At 38.9% G+C, this 19,634-nt stretch overlaps 1 protein-coding gene across 1 annotated transcript; it reads right to left on the minus strand.

Moving 5' to 3' along the window:
• Positions 1 to 1,425: 1,425 nt before the first annotated feature.
• SNRPA1 (small nuclear ribonucleoprotein polypeptide A') lies at positions 1,426 to 13,791 on the minus strand. Its single transcript, XM_008571053.1, has 9 exons — positions 13,547 to 13,791; positions 11,651 to 11,798; positions 10,914 to 10,992; positions 7,175 to 7,221; positions 6,523 to 6,625; positions 5,758 to 5,837; positions 5,281 to 5,356; positions 4,793 to 4,886; positions 1,426 to 1,703 (listed from the first exon to the last, which is right to left on the minus strand). The coding sequence occupies exons 1-9, from the start codon at positions 13,626 to 13,628 to the stop codon at positions 1,645 to 1,647; spliced, it is 768 nt and encodes a 255-aa protein (XP_008569275.1). The 5' UTR covers positions 13,629 to 13,791; the 3' UTR covers positions 1,426 to 1,644.
• Between the last annotated feature and the right edge of the window lie 5,843 nt (positions 13,792 to 19,634).

Below are 19,634 nucleotides of genomic sequence, written 5' to 3' on the forward strand. Positions count from 1 at the left end.
CTTGCGGGAACTCAATGTGCTAAAACTGATCTTGGGATTATGATTACAATACTTGGGTCAGGATCAGCTTTACATACAGCTTGTATGTAAATATTGATATACTAGTCAGGATGAGCAGGGTTGCCTGACCTTTTGTTATGCTGCAAAGAACATTACATAAATTGTTCTGGAGTCAGGTCATTGTTAATGGAAGCAAATGGTTAGGGCCTCTCTTTTCTCTCAGGAAGCTTATGCTCTGAAAAGGGATAACAGCCCAAGAGTTTCAATCAATCCTTGGGAATACAGTTTTATTTTTATATCATTTAATGGTTAGGATTGGTGGCCTGGGTTAGCTAAGACAGCTTTTAACAGATAGTTCCTTGCCTTAACAATAGGTGTCAGACTTAAGACATGAAAGCTTCAAGGATGTTGCAGTGAACACCATTTCAGAGCTCACAGTGTAGCTCAGGAATTAAGATACTTAGAATAGCTATGGAGGAAGATCTTAAGTTGCATACATTTGCTGTTGCTGGATTTCAACCCATGTCGATGAATTAAGTCAACCTGTACATCGTAAAAATGCCAAAATGCTTTCTCTGATTAAATGAGGGTAAAAAAGTTTGCTTTATTTGCATTGTTTATCCACCTTGCCCTGTAATATCTGTAAGCACCAAAATGGATTAAATAGTAACATTTACTTTCTATCATTGAAAAAAAGGGAATAATTCTTTTCACACAACTTGGCCATATAAAATGGAAACCAGCACCAACTCGTGAAAATAATGCACATTTAAGCATATACAAAGTACCTTTGTATACTATTATGAACTATAGTATAATGATGAATAATATATTCAACTAAAATCTAATAGATTTTGAATTATTTGAATTATTTGCATGGATGATAGGCTTTCGTTTCCATTCCTAGCATGTTGTTCTTATGGTCCCATTGGTAGAAGTTACTCATTCTTCCTAGCCAGGCTTATGTGTTACCTTTGTCCCTTTAATCAGGTGTATCACCTCACCTAGCTTGTCTAGAACCATAAAGTTATTTAGCAAACACTTTGCTCATTATAACTGCTCAGGTGTTTTTTTCAAAAATAGGACAAAGGTGGACAATAACCAGAACTCCCACCTGTCACTGACCATGGTAGACCAAATAATTGGCCCCAATTCGTCACTCCTCGCAGCTGTATCCTTACTTACCTCCTTAAGGTGGGAAAAGAATATTTCCCCATCCTTTGACTTTGTACTTGGCCAGGTGGCTTGCTTTGGTTAATGGTAAGTGGGCAGAAACAACAGTGTGTCAGTTTTGAGTATACTTTAGGAAGTCTCCAGCATTCACTTCTTGTGGCTTTGCCAGACTAGCCTGGAAATGCCGACCTCCTACATTAACTTAAATATGTCCTTATACCTCACTACAAATGCGCCACAAAGATACACAACTTGGCAGCACAGTGAGTGGCCTTTATTTTTACAATTTCTTAGAAAATTGACATTTAGATTTCAAAATTTATATTACAAAATTATCAGCAGCAGTTTCAAGCATTGACAATGCTGATAGATTCCATTTTGCTGACACGAACAAGGCTAACATTCCACATGGGGAAATAGTCAAAAAGCAAGACTTGTCCCAAGACGGCCTACATTATACATCCACACCACTCAGGACCCATTTGTGACTGTATCTTCTTCCATCTCTTCTTCACCATCATCGGTGGGCCCTGAAGAAAACCATAAAACCAGAAGTCATATCAATTTGAGCAAATCTGTTTGCTTAGTATGTGAGTGTACATTCTATGGCTACTGTGTGCTAGGCAATGGACTAGGTACAAAAAGACCAAAAGCAGGGAGGAGTTTATATTCCAGGGACAGTCTGTCTTTGGCAGTTATTAGAAAGGATAACCAATTTCACAAACGTTTCTTAGGAAAGTCAAAAGTGTTGCCTCTCATGGTAGTTGATAATTCATTTTTTGTGTAGGTAAAAAGTTTATACTCATGTTTTGTTCTTGCCACTAACATGGCCAAAGAAGCTGGAGGCATTCAAAAAAACATGTGGGCACCACCTACTACTTGCCACATACTGGGAATATTCAGTGACTTTATTGTCTCTAAATTTGGGAAATATGTCAACGACCAAAAGTGTAACATTTATTCAATTATTTATGGCAGGTATCTTGGTCAATGTATCCTGTTAGCCCTGTCAATTGTTTGGGGAAATTACTCATGTTTAAGTCTACGGTTTCTACAGTCGGATCCAAACATCAGATTTCTAGGCACAAAACTACCAAGAAAGAACGCCACTCAGGGAGTGCTGCTCAGAAGCCTGGGCCCATTGAGATCTGGCAAATGGAGTACCATGAACAATATACTATCTTTCTCTCCCCAACATGCTTTCAGATTACATTTAAAACCCAAAGAGACCCTATGGCCCAAATAAAACATTCTAGAAGAAGCAAATTCATTCAGTAATCGTCATACTATAGTCACAATAAACAGTTTTGATATTGCTCCCTCCCAACCTCTTTCACCCCCGAGCCTTGAAAGCCTTTAACTTCTAAGTTCTCAAGACAAAAGACCTAATTCATCACACAGCCCACATGTCCTGCATGGGCTTACTCTCTGTGGTCTCATCTGGCCACATTCACCCTGTACCTTGAGCTTCTTTCACACTGGCCGCCCTCAGTTCAAGTGTGCCTTTTCACTGCAGGTTTCTTGCCCATGCAGTTCCCTTGCCTAGAATGCCTCTCTGCCTTTGTCTAGTTCAGTAGTTCTCAAACTTTTTAGTGTAAGGACCTAAAAAGCTTTTGTTTATGTAGATTACATTTATTTATACTATATTAGAAATTAAAATTGAGAATTTTTAAAAACAGTAATTCATTAGCACCACATTTTAACCAACTGAGCTAACCAGCCAGCCCTAAAAACAGTAATCCATTAAAAGAATAAGACCATTACACGTTAATGTTTGTATTTTTATAAAAAATAACAGTGTAATCCAAAACAAAACATCTGACTTAAGACTCAGCTGGCCTCTTGTACTGGCTTCAGCATTCCATCTGTTGCAATAAGTTGTTTTGACTGAAGAGTATGAAGACATATAGTTCTTAAAAAAGGAGAAATAGTCTTTGCAGGTAATTGTGGATATTCTTATTAGATGCTATTATGAAACTTGATGAGCGGAAGTTTCTTAAAGGTTATCAATAAACTTTTCATACTCTTGAAAATCCCTTGGTCTATCTTGTATTTTGAATGGATTTTTTACCCATGCATGATTTAGTAATATCATTCAGGAAACAGTGGTTCACTGAGTTTTGCAGATCTTCCATATGTTCAGCCATTTCGTTACACAGTATCAAAAAAGTCACATTTGGGCTAGCCAGTTAGCTCAGCTGATTAGAGCACAGTATAGATAAAGCTAAGACTTGAGGGTTTGGATCCCTGTACTAGCCAGTTCATCAAAAAAAAGTCACATTCATTAATATCACCAATGACTTCCCCAGAAGAGTCTTTTAAATACTAGGAATCTGTAAAGGTTATGGTGATGGATACAAATTTTCCAAATTTTAATTTTTCCTTGAAATCTTGAATTTACCACTGGCAATAAATACTATCAGTTGTTTTCCTTGAAGTGACAGGCTCACTTCATTCATATTTGAGAAGATACCTGTTCAACTCAAACAACCCCACCAGTGCATGGAAAGAGCCAGCCAACTCAAAGTGTTTCATGCGTACCCTCATCCTGTTATACCCAGAAGATCAAAAAGATATGTACTCAAGGGGTGACATTTAATGAAATAACTTTCATTGCTTCACCCAGGAAATTCTTAAGTGAAACTGGTATATATTTTACTAGGAGTGCATAGCAGGGAAGAATGTAATAACTGCATCATTTGGGCCACTGCCTTCACTCTTGCTGAGGTACCAGCAGTTTAATCGACTATCAGTGCAAATGTTAATACAATGAACAAAGCACCTAACACTTTGGTGTTATTACAGAAAAAGACCACCTCACACACCCTCCAGGGGCACAAAGACCACACAGTGAGAATCATTAGTCTTAAATACAGTCTCACTCATTTTTAGCTCTCAGCTCAAACATTACTTTTCCAGGAAACTTTCCCTGAGCTAGCAGTCTGAAATTCCCTGTTACATTCACATCAAAATTCATAATATGCATTTATTTGAGTATTTTTTACTTAATATCCCCAGTGCCCAACATGCTGTCTGACACAAACTAGTCATTCAAATATTAGAATGGTCACTTATCAAAAATTTGCTAATGTCAGACCCTGTACTAAGTGCAACATCTTAGTCCTCCCAAAGACCTTTTGAGGATGGTACCATTATCATCTCAAATTAAAAGATGAGAAAACATACTTGAAGAAACTTGCTGGAAGATGAAGAAACTTGCCCAAGGACAGAGCAGATAAGGGTAAGATTTGAGCCTCAGGCTGTTTGGCTCTAGAGCCTGTGATCCTATCTACTAAGCTGTTATATACAGCTTAGTGAAAGTTACCTCTAGAGTTCAGTTCACTCCATGACTACGAAATAATGTTTGCTTCATCTTTTACGTAAAAAACCCCCAGTCCCAATGACTTAACTTTTCCTTATCAAATACTTTATCTTCAAACAGCATTAAAAGGGGTTCTCTGAACATTAGATTTGATACTAAAGAGGCACAATTCTGGCATTTTTGGATTATAGCATCTAAACTGTTTTGTAATCACTTTAAGTGTATCATTAACTTGGACGTACAAAGACAGGAAGCCATTTTCTTTCTTTCTTTTTTTTCAGAACACCATTTTCTGACCTGATCTGCGTTCTCTGCCAGGTATCTGACCAGACTGCAGCAACCCCTTCAGCCTCTCCACTTCAGCCAAAGTTGACGCATTTGCTATAGCATTCTGGAAGACAGAGGACAATGGAAATGGACAATTAATATCAACTAAGTATCAATCACCCAGAAAACACCCATGGAGATTCACAGCAGCTTTTCAAGCTGGAACATTAAATAGTTGTGTTAAGGGAAGAATTTTATTGGCATACTGAAACCAACCTAGAAACCAAATCGTAAATTTCCAAAATTGATGAAGAGTTGCAGGCTCTCTTAAAAAAGAGAGCAAATAATCATTGCACATATCTTAAAATTTTAGCTTTTCCTTAAACAGAAATATAGCTGGATTCTAACAACTATAGGAAAATGGAATCCACAATATCCAGAACTCGGTTTATTACACAATTTTGTGTCCTATATCCATCTCAGCTCTCTCTAGCCCAAGAATCCTAGCACATTATTACCTTTATTGCTTCCACATCTCCTGGAGATGGCCCACCTTTCTTTTTGTCAGTTGGCAAACCAGCACCTGGATTAAAACTAGGGAGCGGGAAAGAACATAATTGTTAAATCCAGACCAAAAGAAGTTGCTTCTCTTTTACTTTCAAAAGATTTGAAAGTAATTCAACCAGTGTAGTATCTTATCTTTGTTAACAAACTGATACAAGAACTCTCTCCTTCAGAAACATCACCCAGTTCATCTTCCTATAGAGAAAACAGGATGTATATAATATCATATTAAGACTGAATACTGAAATATTTTCTCTGCTAACCTGGTAGAAATTTCATGTGATGTATGGACCACTGATAGTCAGAGATTATCAGCATTCAAATTTGGTAACATATTAGTCAGTTTTTTGTTTGACTTTTAGGAGGCAAACTGCCAGATAGATAGTGTTTCTGAAGGTGAAGTAGAGTTAAGTTGGATATCCGTATCTTACGTTTTGCTTCTCCTGGCAATATCCTTTGCAAGCTGTGCACCCCGTTTGCCCTTGAACATTTTCTCTGCTTCCTGACGCTCCTACAGCGACACCACACACAGAGTTAATGGAAATAGGAATACCACATGCATTTAGATGCATTCCTCAGAAAACACGGAAGAGAACCCTCCTGAAATACTCTGAGCTGGTAAAAATACCAAAAAGCCAATTTCAAATTAAAAGGAGGGCCGACCCCGTGGCGCACTCAGGAGAGTGCGGCGCTGGGAGCGCAGCAGCGCTCCCGCTGCGGGTTCGGATCCTATATAGGGATGGCCCCGGTGCGCTCACTGGTTGAGTGCGGTGCGGCCCTTCACAAAAAAGGACAAAAAATAAATAAATAAATAAAAGGAGACACAATGATCTTGCTTTCTCTGGTGAAGCTCCCTGAAGAAAGTTCCCTCTCCCAGTTTCAAAAAGGGGCTCCCAAGGAACTGAGAAAGTTAAAACAAAAACAAAACCTCCCAATAAAGGGAAAAAATCATTCCAACAATCAGAGCTGCTCAAAAATGGATTATATTAAGATCCCCATTGGGAATGTATCCAAGCAGACAATCCCTTATTAATATTCACTCTCACATTAGAGTGTGTGGTTCTCACATTTTGCCAACTTTACCATTACAAACTAATGGTAAAATGACTCAATTAGGCAATTGAAAAAATCAATTTAAAAGTATAAAGAAAAACACACAACTCTATAATGACTCGCAACCAAAGAATAATACTTACTTTTAGTTTCACTTTCTGGAAATCCAGTACTCTGACTTGTGGAACTTTATAAATCACATACAGTCTGTAATGCTTCTTATTTGTTACAGGATTTCTTAGAATACTACAAGAAAAGGAACAACACAATGCCAATCTTGTTTATAGTACAGCATTCAGGAGGTCCATTTGAATAATCTAATGAATCTATAAATCAAGGGCAAGTTCACTACTCTTCACATTTCAGTGTGATAACAATTTAAGTAATATTGAGGAAATATCTTCAATACTTATTTTAAAAAGTACTTTTTCACCAACTAATTGCTTTAAGGTCAAGGATGATAATTTTTTTTTTTTGTCAGCTGGACAGTATGGGGATCCAAACCCCTTGACCTTGGTGTTATTTGCACCATGCTCTCCCAAGTGAGCTAAGCAGCTTTAAAAATGTCATTTTAGGGCCGGCCCCGTGGCTCACTCAGGTGAGTGTGGTGCTGTTAGCGCTGAGGCCACGGGTTCGGATCCTAAATAGGGATGGCCGGTGCGCTCACTGGTTGAGCGTGATGCGGACGACACCAAGCCAAGGGTTGCGATCCCCTTACCGGTCAACAACAACAACAAAAAATGTCATTTTAAAAGACTTCATTAATTTTGTCACCACAACAAATAACTGACATACCTTAGATAAGTCAGTGATTTGAGAGATGCCAAAGGGTCCAGATCACCCTGCAAAATAACAGCCACAGATAAGAATGCTCATAACACATGCTATTTTGATATTTTGCCTTCGGAGCAAGTATCCACATTCTCTTTTACTTATTTTTTACTGCTCTAGGATCTAGCCCAGTATAAGCATATCAGAAATGCTCACATAATTTCTACTGAATAAACTGGTAAATACATTTGAGCTTCTTAAACTTAAAATTTTAGCATTAAAACCTACTGTCTCAAAAGCATAAGAGGCAAAAAAAATTGATTTCCTACAGCCATCTCAAAATGGCTACTGAGCAATGATTTAGAAAAGAAAACAATGACAAACTTGATGTGAATCTGGAGCAAGCTATTCACAGAGAAAATCCTCAAGTCAGGATCTTGGTGTAAGCTGTTTTTCCATGCTAGTACCTTCAAGTACCTGGGAACAACAAAGCCCTATTGTCTTTGAGGCAAGTCACCTTTACTGTAGGCCCCCCACAAATCTCTTCCAATAATTTTTCAAGGACAAGGAGCAGTACAGTTTTTTTATTTTTATTTTTTAAAAAAGAAGAAATTAAATTATGGGTAGAAGTCAGGGTAGTTTTTGAATCTTCCCACATTATCCCATAAAACACAGTGCAATAAGAACAGCAAAACCAAATACCTATGACTAACAGCTACAACCAAACTAGGTGATAAGATATTCCTCAAGAACCCTAAAGTAGAAACAAGTAGAGACAAACAGTTTTGAGAGCTATAAGACTTGCATGGTGACAGCATTTGTATAGGAAGCAGCAGAGGGGGAAGGCAAGGAGGCATGTGACAAACTGGAGAACTCCAAGACGACGGACAGGTGCTCAGTTTGAGAACAGCAGGCGAAGCTTCTGCACATTCCAATATTGTCTGGGCTAAGGTCTGAAGGGGCTAGAGCAATTTGGGCCCCCACTATTACTACTAATCAAAAACTGTGTCCCTTCCAGGACAAAGCCTTACATTGAGGAGAAACTGCTAGGAACAGATCTAAATTGAGCAGACAGGGGCAAAAGGACTATAAGGAAAAAAAGTACAGATAAAAAGCAGGGGAGGGGAAGAGAGCGCCAGTTCTCAGAAAGCAAGCTGCCACCTTTAAATACTTTACAAACGTCACCAGAGGGAGCTCTAGAGCTTGACTCCGACACACCATCACTTAAGACAATGCACACAGTATAAAACCTAATGATGTGTAGATGGGTTAAAAAAAAAACAATAAAACAGAATACATAATTTAGGGGAGTGCTAAAATGTTTAAGGTCATTGTACTATATTGTTTAGGAAGGTAAACTTTGATAAAGATGTATCTCTTAATTCCTAGGATGTTGACTAATAGAGTAAATAATTTCTAAACATTAGAAGGAAAAAGATTTGTGAGAGAGAGCATGCCCACGGTAAAGGAAAAAAAAAAGAAATGCAGAATGCATGGGACAAATAGAAACCCCAAAAAAGAGAGAGGACAAACCAGAATATACCAGAACTTACATGAAATGTAAATAGACTAAATATAAACAATTCATTTAAAACACAGACTTCTGACAGGATTGAAAAAATTCTAATCATGTGTTGTTTTTAAGAGACAAATCTAAAATATAACATATAAAAAAGCTGAAAATAAATTTTGGATGGAAAAAGATTTATCACACAAACCAAAAGAAAGCTTGTTTGGGTATATTACATCAAATAAGACAGACCTCAAGGTAAAAGAGCAGTAACAGAGATGGAGGGGCACAACATAATGAAAAGGTTCAGTTCACGAGGAAGAGATTACAATTTAAAATTTGTATATATCATATAAGATAACCTCAAAATATATGAAACTAAAATCAACAGAACTCCAGGGAGATAGTCAAATCCACTGACATAATGTGAAATTTTAACACACCTCTTTCAATAATTGATGAGCAAGTCTTCACCTTTGCAAAGAACTTTAAACACAACTATAATTTCTCTAACAGCACCTATCGTGGGACACATTTCTATGAACATGCATTTAAGGTTGAATACTTCATACATTTTAGAAAGAAAATATCCTCAGACCAGGGCTTTCTTACTTTTGGAGTCAAGCACCCCTCTGAGAATCTGAAGAATGCTATGGACCCTGCCCATGAGGAAAGAAACATATAGTTCATTCTAAACAATCAGAGAAATTGGCAAGGGAGGTAAGGTCATAGCAACACAAAATCAAGTTATACAATATGAATTTAAACAGCCAGTGTTTAAGTGAAAAATTTAGGTTATGCAACAATTTATAGTATTTAGATTTTGTTAAAAATTAGACATATAGACCAAAAAGAGGCAACCAGCAGAATGGGAGAAAATATGCGCAAACCATTCAATCTAACAAGGGATTAATATCCAGAATATATAAGAAACTTAACAGCAAAAAACAATCTGATTAAAAAATGGGCAAATCACCTGAATAGACATTTTCCAAAGAAGACATGCAAATGAACAACAGGTATATGGAAAAATGCTCAACATCATTAATCATGAAGGAAATGCAAATCAAAACCAGTAAGACATCATCTTTCCCCAGTTAGAAGAATGGCTATTATCTAAGAGAAAAATGCTGGCACAGATGTGGAGAAAAGGGAACTCTTATACACTATTGGAAGGAATGTAAATTAGTGCAGCCATATTGGAAAACAGTATGGAAGTTCCTCAAAAACCTAAAAATAGAACTACCATACGATCCAGCAATCCCACTAGTGGATATTTATCCAAAAGAAATTAGCATAGCAAAGAGATGTCTGCACCCCCATATTTATTGCAGCACTATTCACAATACCCCGAATATGGAATCAACCTAGGTATCTATCCACAGATGAAGAGATAAAGAAAATGTGCTATATATGGACTACTACTCTGCCACATAAAAGAAAAGTCTTGTCATTTGCAGCAACATGGATTAGCCTGGAAGACATTACGTTAAGTAAAGTCAGGCACAGAAAGATAAATACTGCAGGTTCTCACTCATATGTAGGATCTAAAAGAAAAAAAAAAAAACTTGAACTTTTAGAAGTAGAGAGTAGAACTGTAGTTGCTAGACGCTGGGAAGAGCAGGGGGACGTGGGGATTGGGACAGGTTGGTTAATAGACACAAAATTACAGCCAGATAGGAAAAATAAGTTCTAGTGGTGTACAGTAGTGCTAGGGATCTATAACTAACGATAATTTATTGTATGCTCTCAAATGGCTAGAAGAGAGGAAATCAATTATTCTCATCATAAAGAAATGATAAAAGTTTTGTGATGAATATGCTAACTACCTTGATTTGATCATTATGCACTATATACATGTATTGAGATATAACTCTGTATCCCACAAATATGTACAATCGATATGCTTCAATTAAAAAATAAATTCCTTAAAAAACTTTAAAAGTATAAAAATAAATAGTTCAAAATATTTATATCCACATAATGAAAATGAAACTTGCCCCTTATCTCATATAAAAACCAGTTCCAGGTGGATTGATCATCTAGTGTGAAGAGTAAGACAATAAAATGTCCAGAACAGAAAGAACCACCCAACAAAATTTAATGCATGTCAGATATGTAATTTCAAATTTTCTAGTAGCCACATTAAAAAAAACAGATGAAACTAATTTTAATAATATACTATTTAACCTATTATCCAAAATATTATCACTTTAACATCGACATAAAAAATAATACTGAGATTCCACTTACCAGTTCCACAAGACTATTGTTGGTGAGAATGAGTTCTGTCAGACAGGGCAGAGCCTGATCAAGTCCCTCACCTATACGGCTAAAATAAAAATAGAAAGACTCTTAGTAAAAGTGAAAATGAAATAAACTAACAATTTGACCTATGCATTTGCTCAGAGGACATTAGACGAACCTTGGAGATCCTTCCTCCAACACCCTGTCTGACAAAAGAGAAACAAGGCACAAAAGGGATGCCTTGTCTGAGGCCACAGGTCAGTGACAGAAGTGGGATGATTTTAGAACCCATGCCGTCTGTATGCTGCCTGGGGCTCTTTCCACTGTCAGGCTGTCCAGTGGAACCTAAGAAAAGGTGAGACTCATGGGTAGAACAAACTACTTAGCTCACTTCATGACTTTTTTCACGCAGATAACACAGAAACATAAGTGATTCTGCATTCACAGCTCAGGTATAACACATCTGTTTTAGAAGCCAAAATGTGTATAAAAAACATGTTTTAAATTTATATTAGAAACTTACCATGAATATATAAATACATAAGATTTCTGGAAAGATGCAAATAAGACTAGACCAATGCCAAGTCAATCTCTGGAACTTTACAGGAAAAGTGCAACTCAGTGTTCATTTTAAGAAACACACAGGTTTAACTGGCAGTATGCTCTACAACTTCCTCAGGAAACATTGTAACGTTTACTATAGAAAAAATAAATTACAGTACTTTCCACTAGCAGGCACTCACCATATTCTGTTGTTGTTCACTAATAATGTTTTCAACCTTCTCAACAAAGGAAAACCATCTAGTTTCCTGATCTCATTGTCAGAAAAGTCAATGGCATCAAACTGGTCTAAGGTAGCACCTAGATTTTCAATGACGGGAATTTTATAACCTATAAAATGAGGGTAAAAAATATACAAGAAGTATTAATATAATTAAAAGGTCCTTTAAAACATTAGCAGTATTTTATGGTAATTAGACTTAAGGCTTTCATTCATTCATTCAGGAAGTATTTACCTAGCACCTATATACCATGCGAAACACTGTGCAAAGTACTAGAGATAAAATAAAAAACAAGAGTCACAAGTCCCCAGGGCCATGAAGCTTTTGGTCTAGCAGTAGACATGGAGATGCTGATGACAAGGATAAAGGCGATGACAATGGAGATTACTAAGAATAATATCGGTAGCTAACATTTATAAAAATATTTTCAAGGTGTTTCATACCGTTCTAAGGTCTTAGAGCTAGGAATTTGCAGTTTGACTGGCTTATTGTCAATGCCCAGAACTTGTTCAGACATCGTGGACAACAGTCCTCAATCTCTTGCATTTCCACAGGCAAGACTCCACAGAACCCATCAGGATATCCTCATAGTTCCCCCTTACTTCACCTCCCCAGCTTCTATTCAGCACTAAAGGTCAATGATTTTTTTTTTTTCCTTTTTGTCTTTTTTACTGACCGGTAACGGGATCGCAACCCTCGGTGTCGCGCCCGCACCACGCTCAGCCAGTGAGCGGGAACCGGTCTCCACATGGGATCTGAACCCTCGCCGTGCTCCCAAGCAGCGCACTCCCCAGTGCGCCACCGGGCAGGCCCGAAAGGTCAATGATTTTAAATGTAAGTCACATTGTCAACAATTCATTCAAATACACTACTCAGTGATTTGTCTATTTGGGGCATAATTAATGTATTAGGTGCTAAAGAAATGAACCAGCCAAAGTTAAAGAACACAATTCAGAGCTTCACGAACATCAAAGTAAGTACCGCACCAAACTAAATATTCTCATCACTGCATGCACTTCAGACAGAGAGAGATGACAGAGATCAATGTGTGCCAAGAGAGTGAAAATGGTGAGTTGCTATTGAACAGAACCTTTCTCTAAGAAACTTACTTTCAACAAAATAAAAGCACTAGAATTTCCCAAAGGTCAGCAAGTAATCTAAGCAGAAAGCACAGCCCGCAGCAATGACGCTCTCAGACCGTTGGTCCCCCTGGGAACATATCTAAGGCCTTGACTCCATAATCTTATCCCCAGAGAAGTTGCTCTTCACATCCTTTCTAAAGCAGTCTCCTGAAATGCTAACTACCCAGCCGCACTCCCAATTTCTTACCAAGGATCTGAACAGTTGAAGAGCGTCAACCACTTACACACGGCCCACTTGCGGGGCAAGCCTTGGTGAAACAGGTCAAACTTTAAAATGTTTTCATAAAAAGGAAATATCAGAGAACTTAAGCTAAGAATAAGAAAATATGGGGTGGGGGAAAGGAACAATCGCTTTTGCTACGGGACTTAAGTTTCCTCCGTCACAAATCTGAGATATATTCCCGTCCCTCAAACACTTCAGATTGAGAAATACGCTAAGCAAGACCTTATAGAGGCCCACGGGTGCGAAACGGGAAGTCAATCAGACACATCTGTGAGTAGCAGCGGGGGTAACACATGACTCCAGAAGAGCCTAAAGGGATGATCGTTCGGCAACAATGCCAAGAATCAGCCGGGCGGTTGCCGCGCTGTCCCGCTCGGGGCCCTGACTGCAGGCCTGCGGGCCAAGCTCCGGCCGCGGCGCACGCGACAGGGCGCGGAACACGAGACCGCGCGCCGCGGCCCGGGCACTGCCCGCCCGCTCGCCTGGACTCACCCCGGAGGTCCAGCTCGCGGTCCCGCACGGCGTTGGTGTACTGCGCCGCCTGCTCAATCAGCTCCGCCGTCAGTTTCACCATCCTGCCACCTCCCGCTCCCTCACACCACTGCCCGCCAGCCGCCTCCCGCGAGCGAGAAGTCCCAGCGTGCCCCGCGCCCCGTCGCCAGGCAGCACCAGTGGCAGCCGGCGCGCGCGCGCAGCTCGACAGCTAGGCCGAAGCAATCGAAGAGTCCCGCCCCCAGGCTCGTTCTCGCCTGAAGTCCCGGCGCGCCGTCGGGGACGTCTCCGGTTCTGGGTTCTTTCCTGGGGCGTATGTGGAGCCCGGGGGGGCCCCTGATTCCAGACGTTTGTGTCCGAAAGTTAAGCAAAATGTGGAAACACCAGAGTGGAAATTTTCATAAGTCAATGCACCTTGATGTTGGAGGGAAGCTGAATGTTCGCTCCACCCAGGAGGGGCGGGGCCCCGTGGGATTCGTCGAATGGCCCCGCCCTTGGGATTTGGACCCCAGGCAGCAAAGTGAGGTACAGGGTTGGGTCACCCGCCGCCCCGCACGTCCAACTGGCGCGGTCGGGTTTGCGGTGAGACCTGCGGTCTAGACGTTTAAATATTCATATTGAAGTATGATATACAGAAAAGTGCGCAGACCAGAAGTCTACAGCGTGACAAGTGGCCGCAGAGTGAACGGACACTTGCGTAGCCGCCGCCGAGGTTCAAAAAAAGGAACACTTTTCTGAAAGCCTCTGTCCCCAACGGCAACCGGGAACCCAACACTACAGATTAGTTTTGGTTGCTTTTGATGTAAATAGAATCATGCAGTATGCTTTTTTGCCTGGTTTCTTTGGGTCTATATTTATGTCTGGAATCCATCCAGGTTGCATACAGCGTTGGTTTGTTTGCTTTCGCTGCTGTAGAAAATTCCACTGTATATCTTAAACCATAACTTCTCCATTCTGCTATTGATGGCGTTAGGGTTGTTTCCAGTTTGGGGCTATTCTGAATAATGCTGCTATGAATTTTCTTGTATGTGGATCTGATGCACATGTGCATGAGTTTCTCCCGGAATGGAATTGCCTGGATAAGAGTATGGTATTGTCAATAGGTAATGCCTAACAGTTATGCTAAGAGGCTGAAGTAATATACACTCTAGCTGTTAGGGTTTTTATGTCTTCTAACCTCAGTCTCATTGGTATTGTCAGTCTTTATAATTTTAAAGATTCTGATGCGTGTGTACTGGTATTCACTATGGATTTGATTTGCTTTTCTCTAATGACTAATGAGGTTGAGAACCTTCTCATGTGTATACCCTCCATTCTTTACCTTCCTTTGCGTAGTGTTCATTCAAGTCTCTTGCCCATGGTTTTTTTTTTGTTGTTGTTGTTGTTGTTGTTTGTTTGTTTTGCGATTGGGTTGTCTGCCTTTTTCTTATTGATTTGTGGTATTTCTTTATATATTCTGGATATGAGCACAATCTGTGGGTTGCCTTTTCACTCTTTTTTTTTTTTAAAGATGACCGGTAAGGGGATCTCAACCCTTGGCTTGGTGTTGTCAGCACCACGCTCAGCCAGTGAGCAAACCGGCCATCCCTATATAGGATCCGAACCCGCGGCCTTGGTGTTATCAGCACCACACTCTACCGAGTGAGCCACGGGCCGGCCTGCCTTTTCACTCTTAATAGTGTTTGATGATTAGAAGTTTCTAATTTTTATGTAGTTCAATATCATTTCCTTTAGGGTACATGGGTCGTATATGTACGCATGTCAGTGTGCCTCGTTTAAGAAATCCTCCCTCATCCCCAACATATTTTCCTGTGTTATCTACTAGAGAATTAATGGTTTGACCTTTCACATTTAGCTCTACAATCCACTTGGAGTTGATTCTTTTAGAACTTTTTTATTGAAGTAGGATATACTTACAGAAGAGTGCAAACTGAGCACGAATCATTCAAACAACTGGTATCCACATAAGAACAGGACATTGCCAGAAGCCCCCCCTCTTATCCTCTTCCAGTCAATACCCTTGCCAGAAGGGTAATCACTATCCTGACATCTTGTTTAGATTGGTTTTGCCTAGTTTTGTATTTATGCAAATGATATTGTACCTTATATATCTTTTGCTTAACATTATGTTTATTTTTTTTGTCTCTTTTTTTTTTTTTTTTGTGACCGGTAAGGGGATCGCAACCCTTGGCTTGGTGTTGCCCACACCGCGCTCAGCCAGTGAGTGCACGTCCATCCCTGTATAGGATCTGAACCCACGTTGGAGCGCTGCTGTACTCCCAAGCTCCGCACTCTCCCGAGTGCACCACGGGGCCGGCCCTTAACATTATGTTTATGTGTAGCTGTAGTTCATTTATTCTCATTGTTATACAGTATTTTATCTTGTGAATATTCCAGAATTTATTTATCCATTCTGCTGTTGATGAGCATTTGGGTGATTTTTAATTTGGAGCTATTATAAATATTGTACCTATGAACACTATAATACATATCTTTAAGTGAACACGTGTATATACCTGGGTGCTATGGGTTAAAAGTTCATGTATTAGAATCTTCACCCCCATTGTAACAGTGTTAAGAGGGTGAGAGATCAAATAATGGTATTTGAAAGGTGGGGCCTTTAAGATGTGATTAGATTGTGAAGATCAATCCATTGTGAATGGATTGATCCATTCATGGAATAATGGATGTGGCTCTGATGGTTTTATAAGAAGAGAGAGTGAGAAAGTTAGTTTTCCTTTGGTCTCCCCTTCTGACACCTGCATCACTGTAAAGAGTTCCCACCAAGAACAAGGTCCTCACCAGATGCAGACTTTGGACTTTCCAGCCTTTGAAATTGTAAGAAATAAATTTTTTTCCTTTGTAAATTAGCCAGTTTCAGGTATTCCGTTGTAAGCAACAGAAACAGACTAATATACTGGGGATGGAATTGCTGGGTCATAGGGTTTACTTATGTTCAGCTTAAGTAGATACTACTAGTTTTCCAAAGTGGTTGTACCAATTTAAATTCCTTGCTAACATTTGGTATTGTCTGTCTTTTAAATTGTAGCCATTCTGGTAGGTTGGTAGTGGTATCATTTTGTGGTTTTAATTGTATTTCCCTGATTACTAACACAATTGAGAACTTTTTTTTACATTTTTATTGTTCATTTGGATATCGTCTTTAGTGAAGTGTCTGTTTGGATGTTTTGCCCATTTAATTTTTGTACTGGGAAGTCTTCTTTTTTTTTAGTGATTTGTAGGAGCTCTTTATATGTTTTGAATGTGAGTCCTTATGAGATACGTGTTCAGTGAATATCTTGCCCCTCTCTGTGGCTTGATTTTTCACTGTCACAATGGTGTCTTGTTGAATAGAAGTTCTTCATTTTAATATAGTATGGTTTATGAACTTTTCCCTATTTGGTTAATGTTTTTTGAGTGCTCTTTAATAAATCTTTGCCTATTCTAAAATCATGAATATGTTCTTCTAAAAGCTTGTTTATTTCACCTTTCACATTTGGATCTTCATTCTGTCTGGGATAGATTTTTGTATGTTCTCTAAGGTAGAGATCAAGATATATTTTTCCCCATGGATATTCAGTTGACCCAGCACCATTTATGGAAAAGACCATCCTTTCCCCATTGCTTTGCAGTGTCACTCTTATCATAAATCAAGAGTCCAAATATGTGAGGGCTGCTTCTGGACTAGGGTTTAGTCAGCTATCCTTGCATAATATCATACTGTCTTTATAATATAAGTTTTATGAAAAGACTTGATGTTCACCCCCAAAAAAGACTCCCACTTTTTCTCAGATTATCTTGGTTATTCTTACCCTTTACATTTTAGTATGAATTTTAGATATATCTTATATCTAAAAAGGAACTCATGCTCTAATTTATATTGTATTGGAACTGTAGATGAATTTAGAGGGAATTGATACCTTTATAATATTGAGTATTCCAATCTATGAACATGGTATAACTCTACATTTATTTAGATCTTCTCTAATTTCACTAGTGTGTTATAGTTTTTGTGTGGAAATCTTACACATCTTTTACTGCATTTAGTCTAGGTATTTGATAGTTTTTGATACTATTGCAAATAGTATCTTTTGTTTAAAATTTTCATTTTCTAATTAGTTTCTAATATATTAAAATACAGTTGATTTTTGTATATTGGCATGGTATCCAGCAATCTTGTGAAATTCACTTACTAATTATAATTTTTCTGTAACTGTCTGCTATGGTTTGAATGTTTGTCCCCTCTTAAACTCATGTTGAAACTTAATCCCAATGTAAGTATGAAGAGGTAGGGCCTTTAAGAGGTGATTGGGTCATGAGGGCAGAGCCCTCAATCCATTCATGGGTTAATGGGTTAATGTATTAATGGGTTGTCATGGGAGTATTAATAGGTTGTCACAAGAGTGGGTCTGTTATAGAAGCAAATTTGGCCATCTCTCATGTGCTCCTCACTATGTGCAGCCCTGTGCAGCTTCAGCAAGAAGGCCCCCACCAGATATGGCCCCTTAACCTTGGACTCCCAGCCTCCAGAACTGTAAGAAATAAATTTTTTATCTTTATAAATAATCCACTCTCAGGTATTCAGTTATAACAACAGAAATGGACTAAGACACCATTCTTTTGGATTTTCTGCATACATAATTATGCTGAAAATAATAATTTTATTTTTTCCTTTCCAATTCTCATACTAGTTCTTTGTTTATTTTTGCCCTATTGCACTGGCTGGGATCTTCAACACAATCTTGAACAGTAGTGATAGTGGACGTGTTTAACAGGCATCACTTTATAGCCAAGAAAGAAAAAAAAAAAAACAACCCTAAGCAAGTTATCAAAGTTAATATCACCAGTAATAAAAAACAAATCAAAGTCATGTATCATCTGCTAGGGTGCACTGAGAAGAATACAGAATCACTTCTGTGACATTCTTGTCAAAGATGCATTACGTGAATTGAAACGTGAGGAAATCTTAGGCAAATATACAAACTGAGGGACAGCCTACAAATAACTGTCCTGTGGTCTTTAAAAGATTCAAGGTCATGAGAGTCAAAAGAGACATGACCAAATGCAAAGTGTGATTCTGAACTGGATCCTTTTGCTAAAAGAATTATTGGGACAACTGGAAAAACTTGAATACAGGCAGAGGGTCAGATGGTAGTAACATGTCAATTATTAATTTCCGATTCTGATAGTTGTGTAGAAGAATGTCTTTGTTTATAGGAAATACTCACCAAAGTATTTGGGAAATAATAGGGTATAATATCAGCAACTTATTCTCCATTTGTTCATGAAAAGTTTCTTTGTACTATACTTGCAACTTTTCTATAATTTTGCTTTGTTATTATTTAAAAATTTAAAAATTAAAACAATCCAAACTTCACTTAATTCCAGAGAAGACCACCAGGTGGAGTCCGTGGACCAGAGAGCTCAGCCCTTCTCCTGCTGGGCTTTAAAAAAAAAAGGGGGGGGGGGGTATGTCTTTACTTTAAAAAGGGAAAGTTAAACAAGTTTCCCTTGGTTTAGCACATGAACAGGAACAGAAATCAAATTATAGGCAGTTCTATTCATTTTAGGTATCTCTTTGAAGTTGCAAGCAGAGTTTTCTTTTTTGATTCCATTTAGCCAGGTTTCTCAACCTCAGCACTATTGACACTTTGGGCTGGATAATTCTTTATTGTGGGAGCTGACCTATGCACTGCAGTATGTTTAGCAGCTCCCTGGTCTCTATCCACTAGATGTGAGTATATCCCTCCAGTTGTGCCAACCAAAAATGTCTCCAGACATTGCCAAATCTCCCCTGGAAGACAAAATCACCCTGGTTGAGTACTGCTTTTGATAACAAGTTCTCTGCTCTGGGCACTTTGGTTCCTGTTGGCTCAATAGGGAGGCTAAAAGGTATCTGGTCACCCTTAGTATGGCTGGTCCATAGTGAGAGGTGGGTGTTCAGTGCTGTACAACCTAAAGATGCTGTTCTGTGCACAGACAAGCTACAGAGCCTGGGGTATCAGGAAAGGCCTCAGACAACCAACCTGGAAGGAAAAGTCTGGCATTCATGGAAGGAAAACAACAGTGAAGGCAGGGGAGGGGACCC

Source organism: Galeopterus variegatus, unplaced genomic scaffold, assembly GCF_000696425.1.
Source record: "Galeopterus variegatus unplaced genomic scaffold, G_variegatus-3.0.2 Scaffold36, whole genome shotgun sequence".
Classification (NCBI taxonomy): Eukaryota; Metazoa; Chordata; class Mammalia; order Dermoptera; family Cynocephalidae; genus Galeopterus; species Galeopterus variegatus.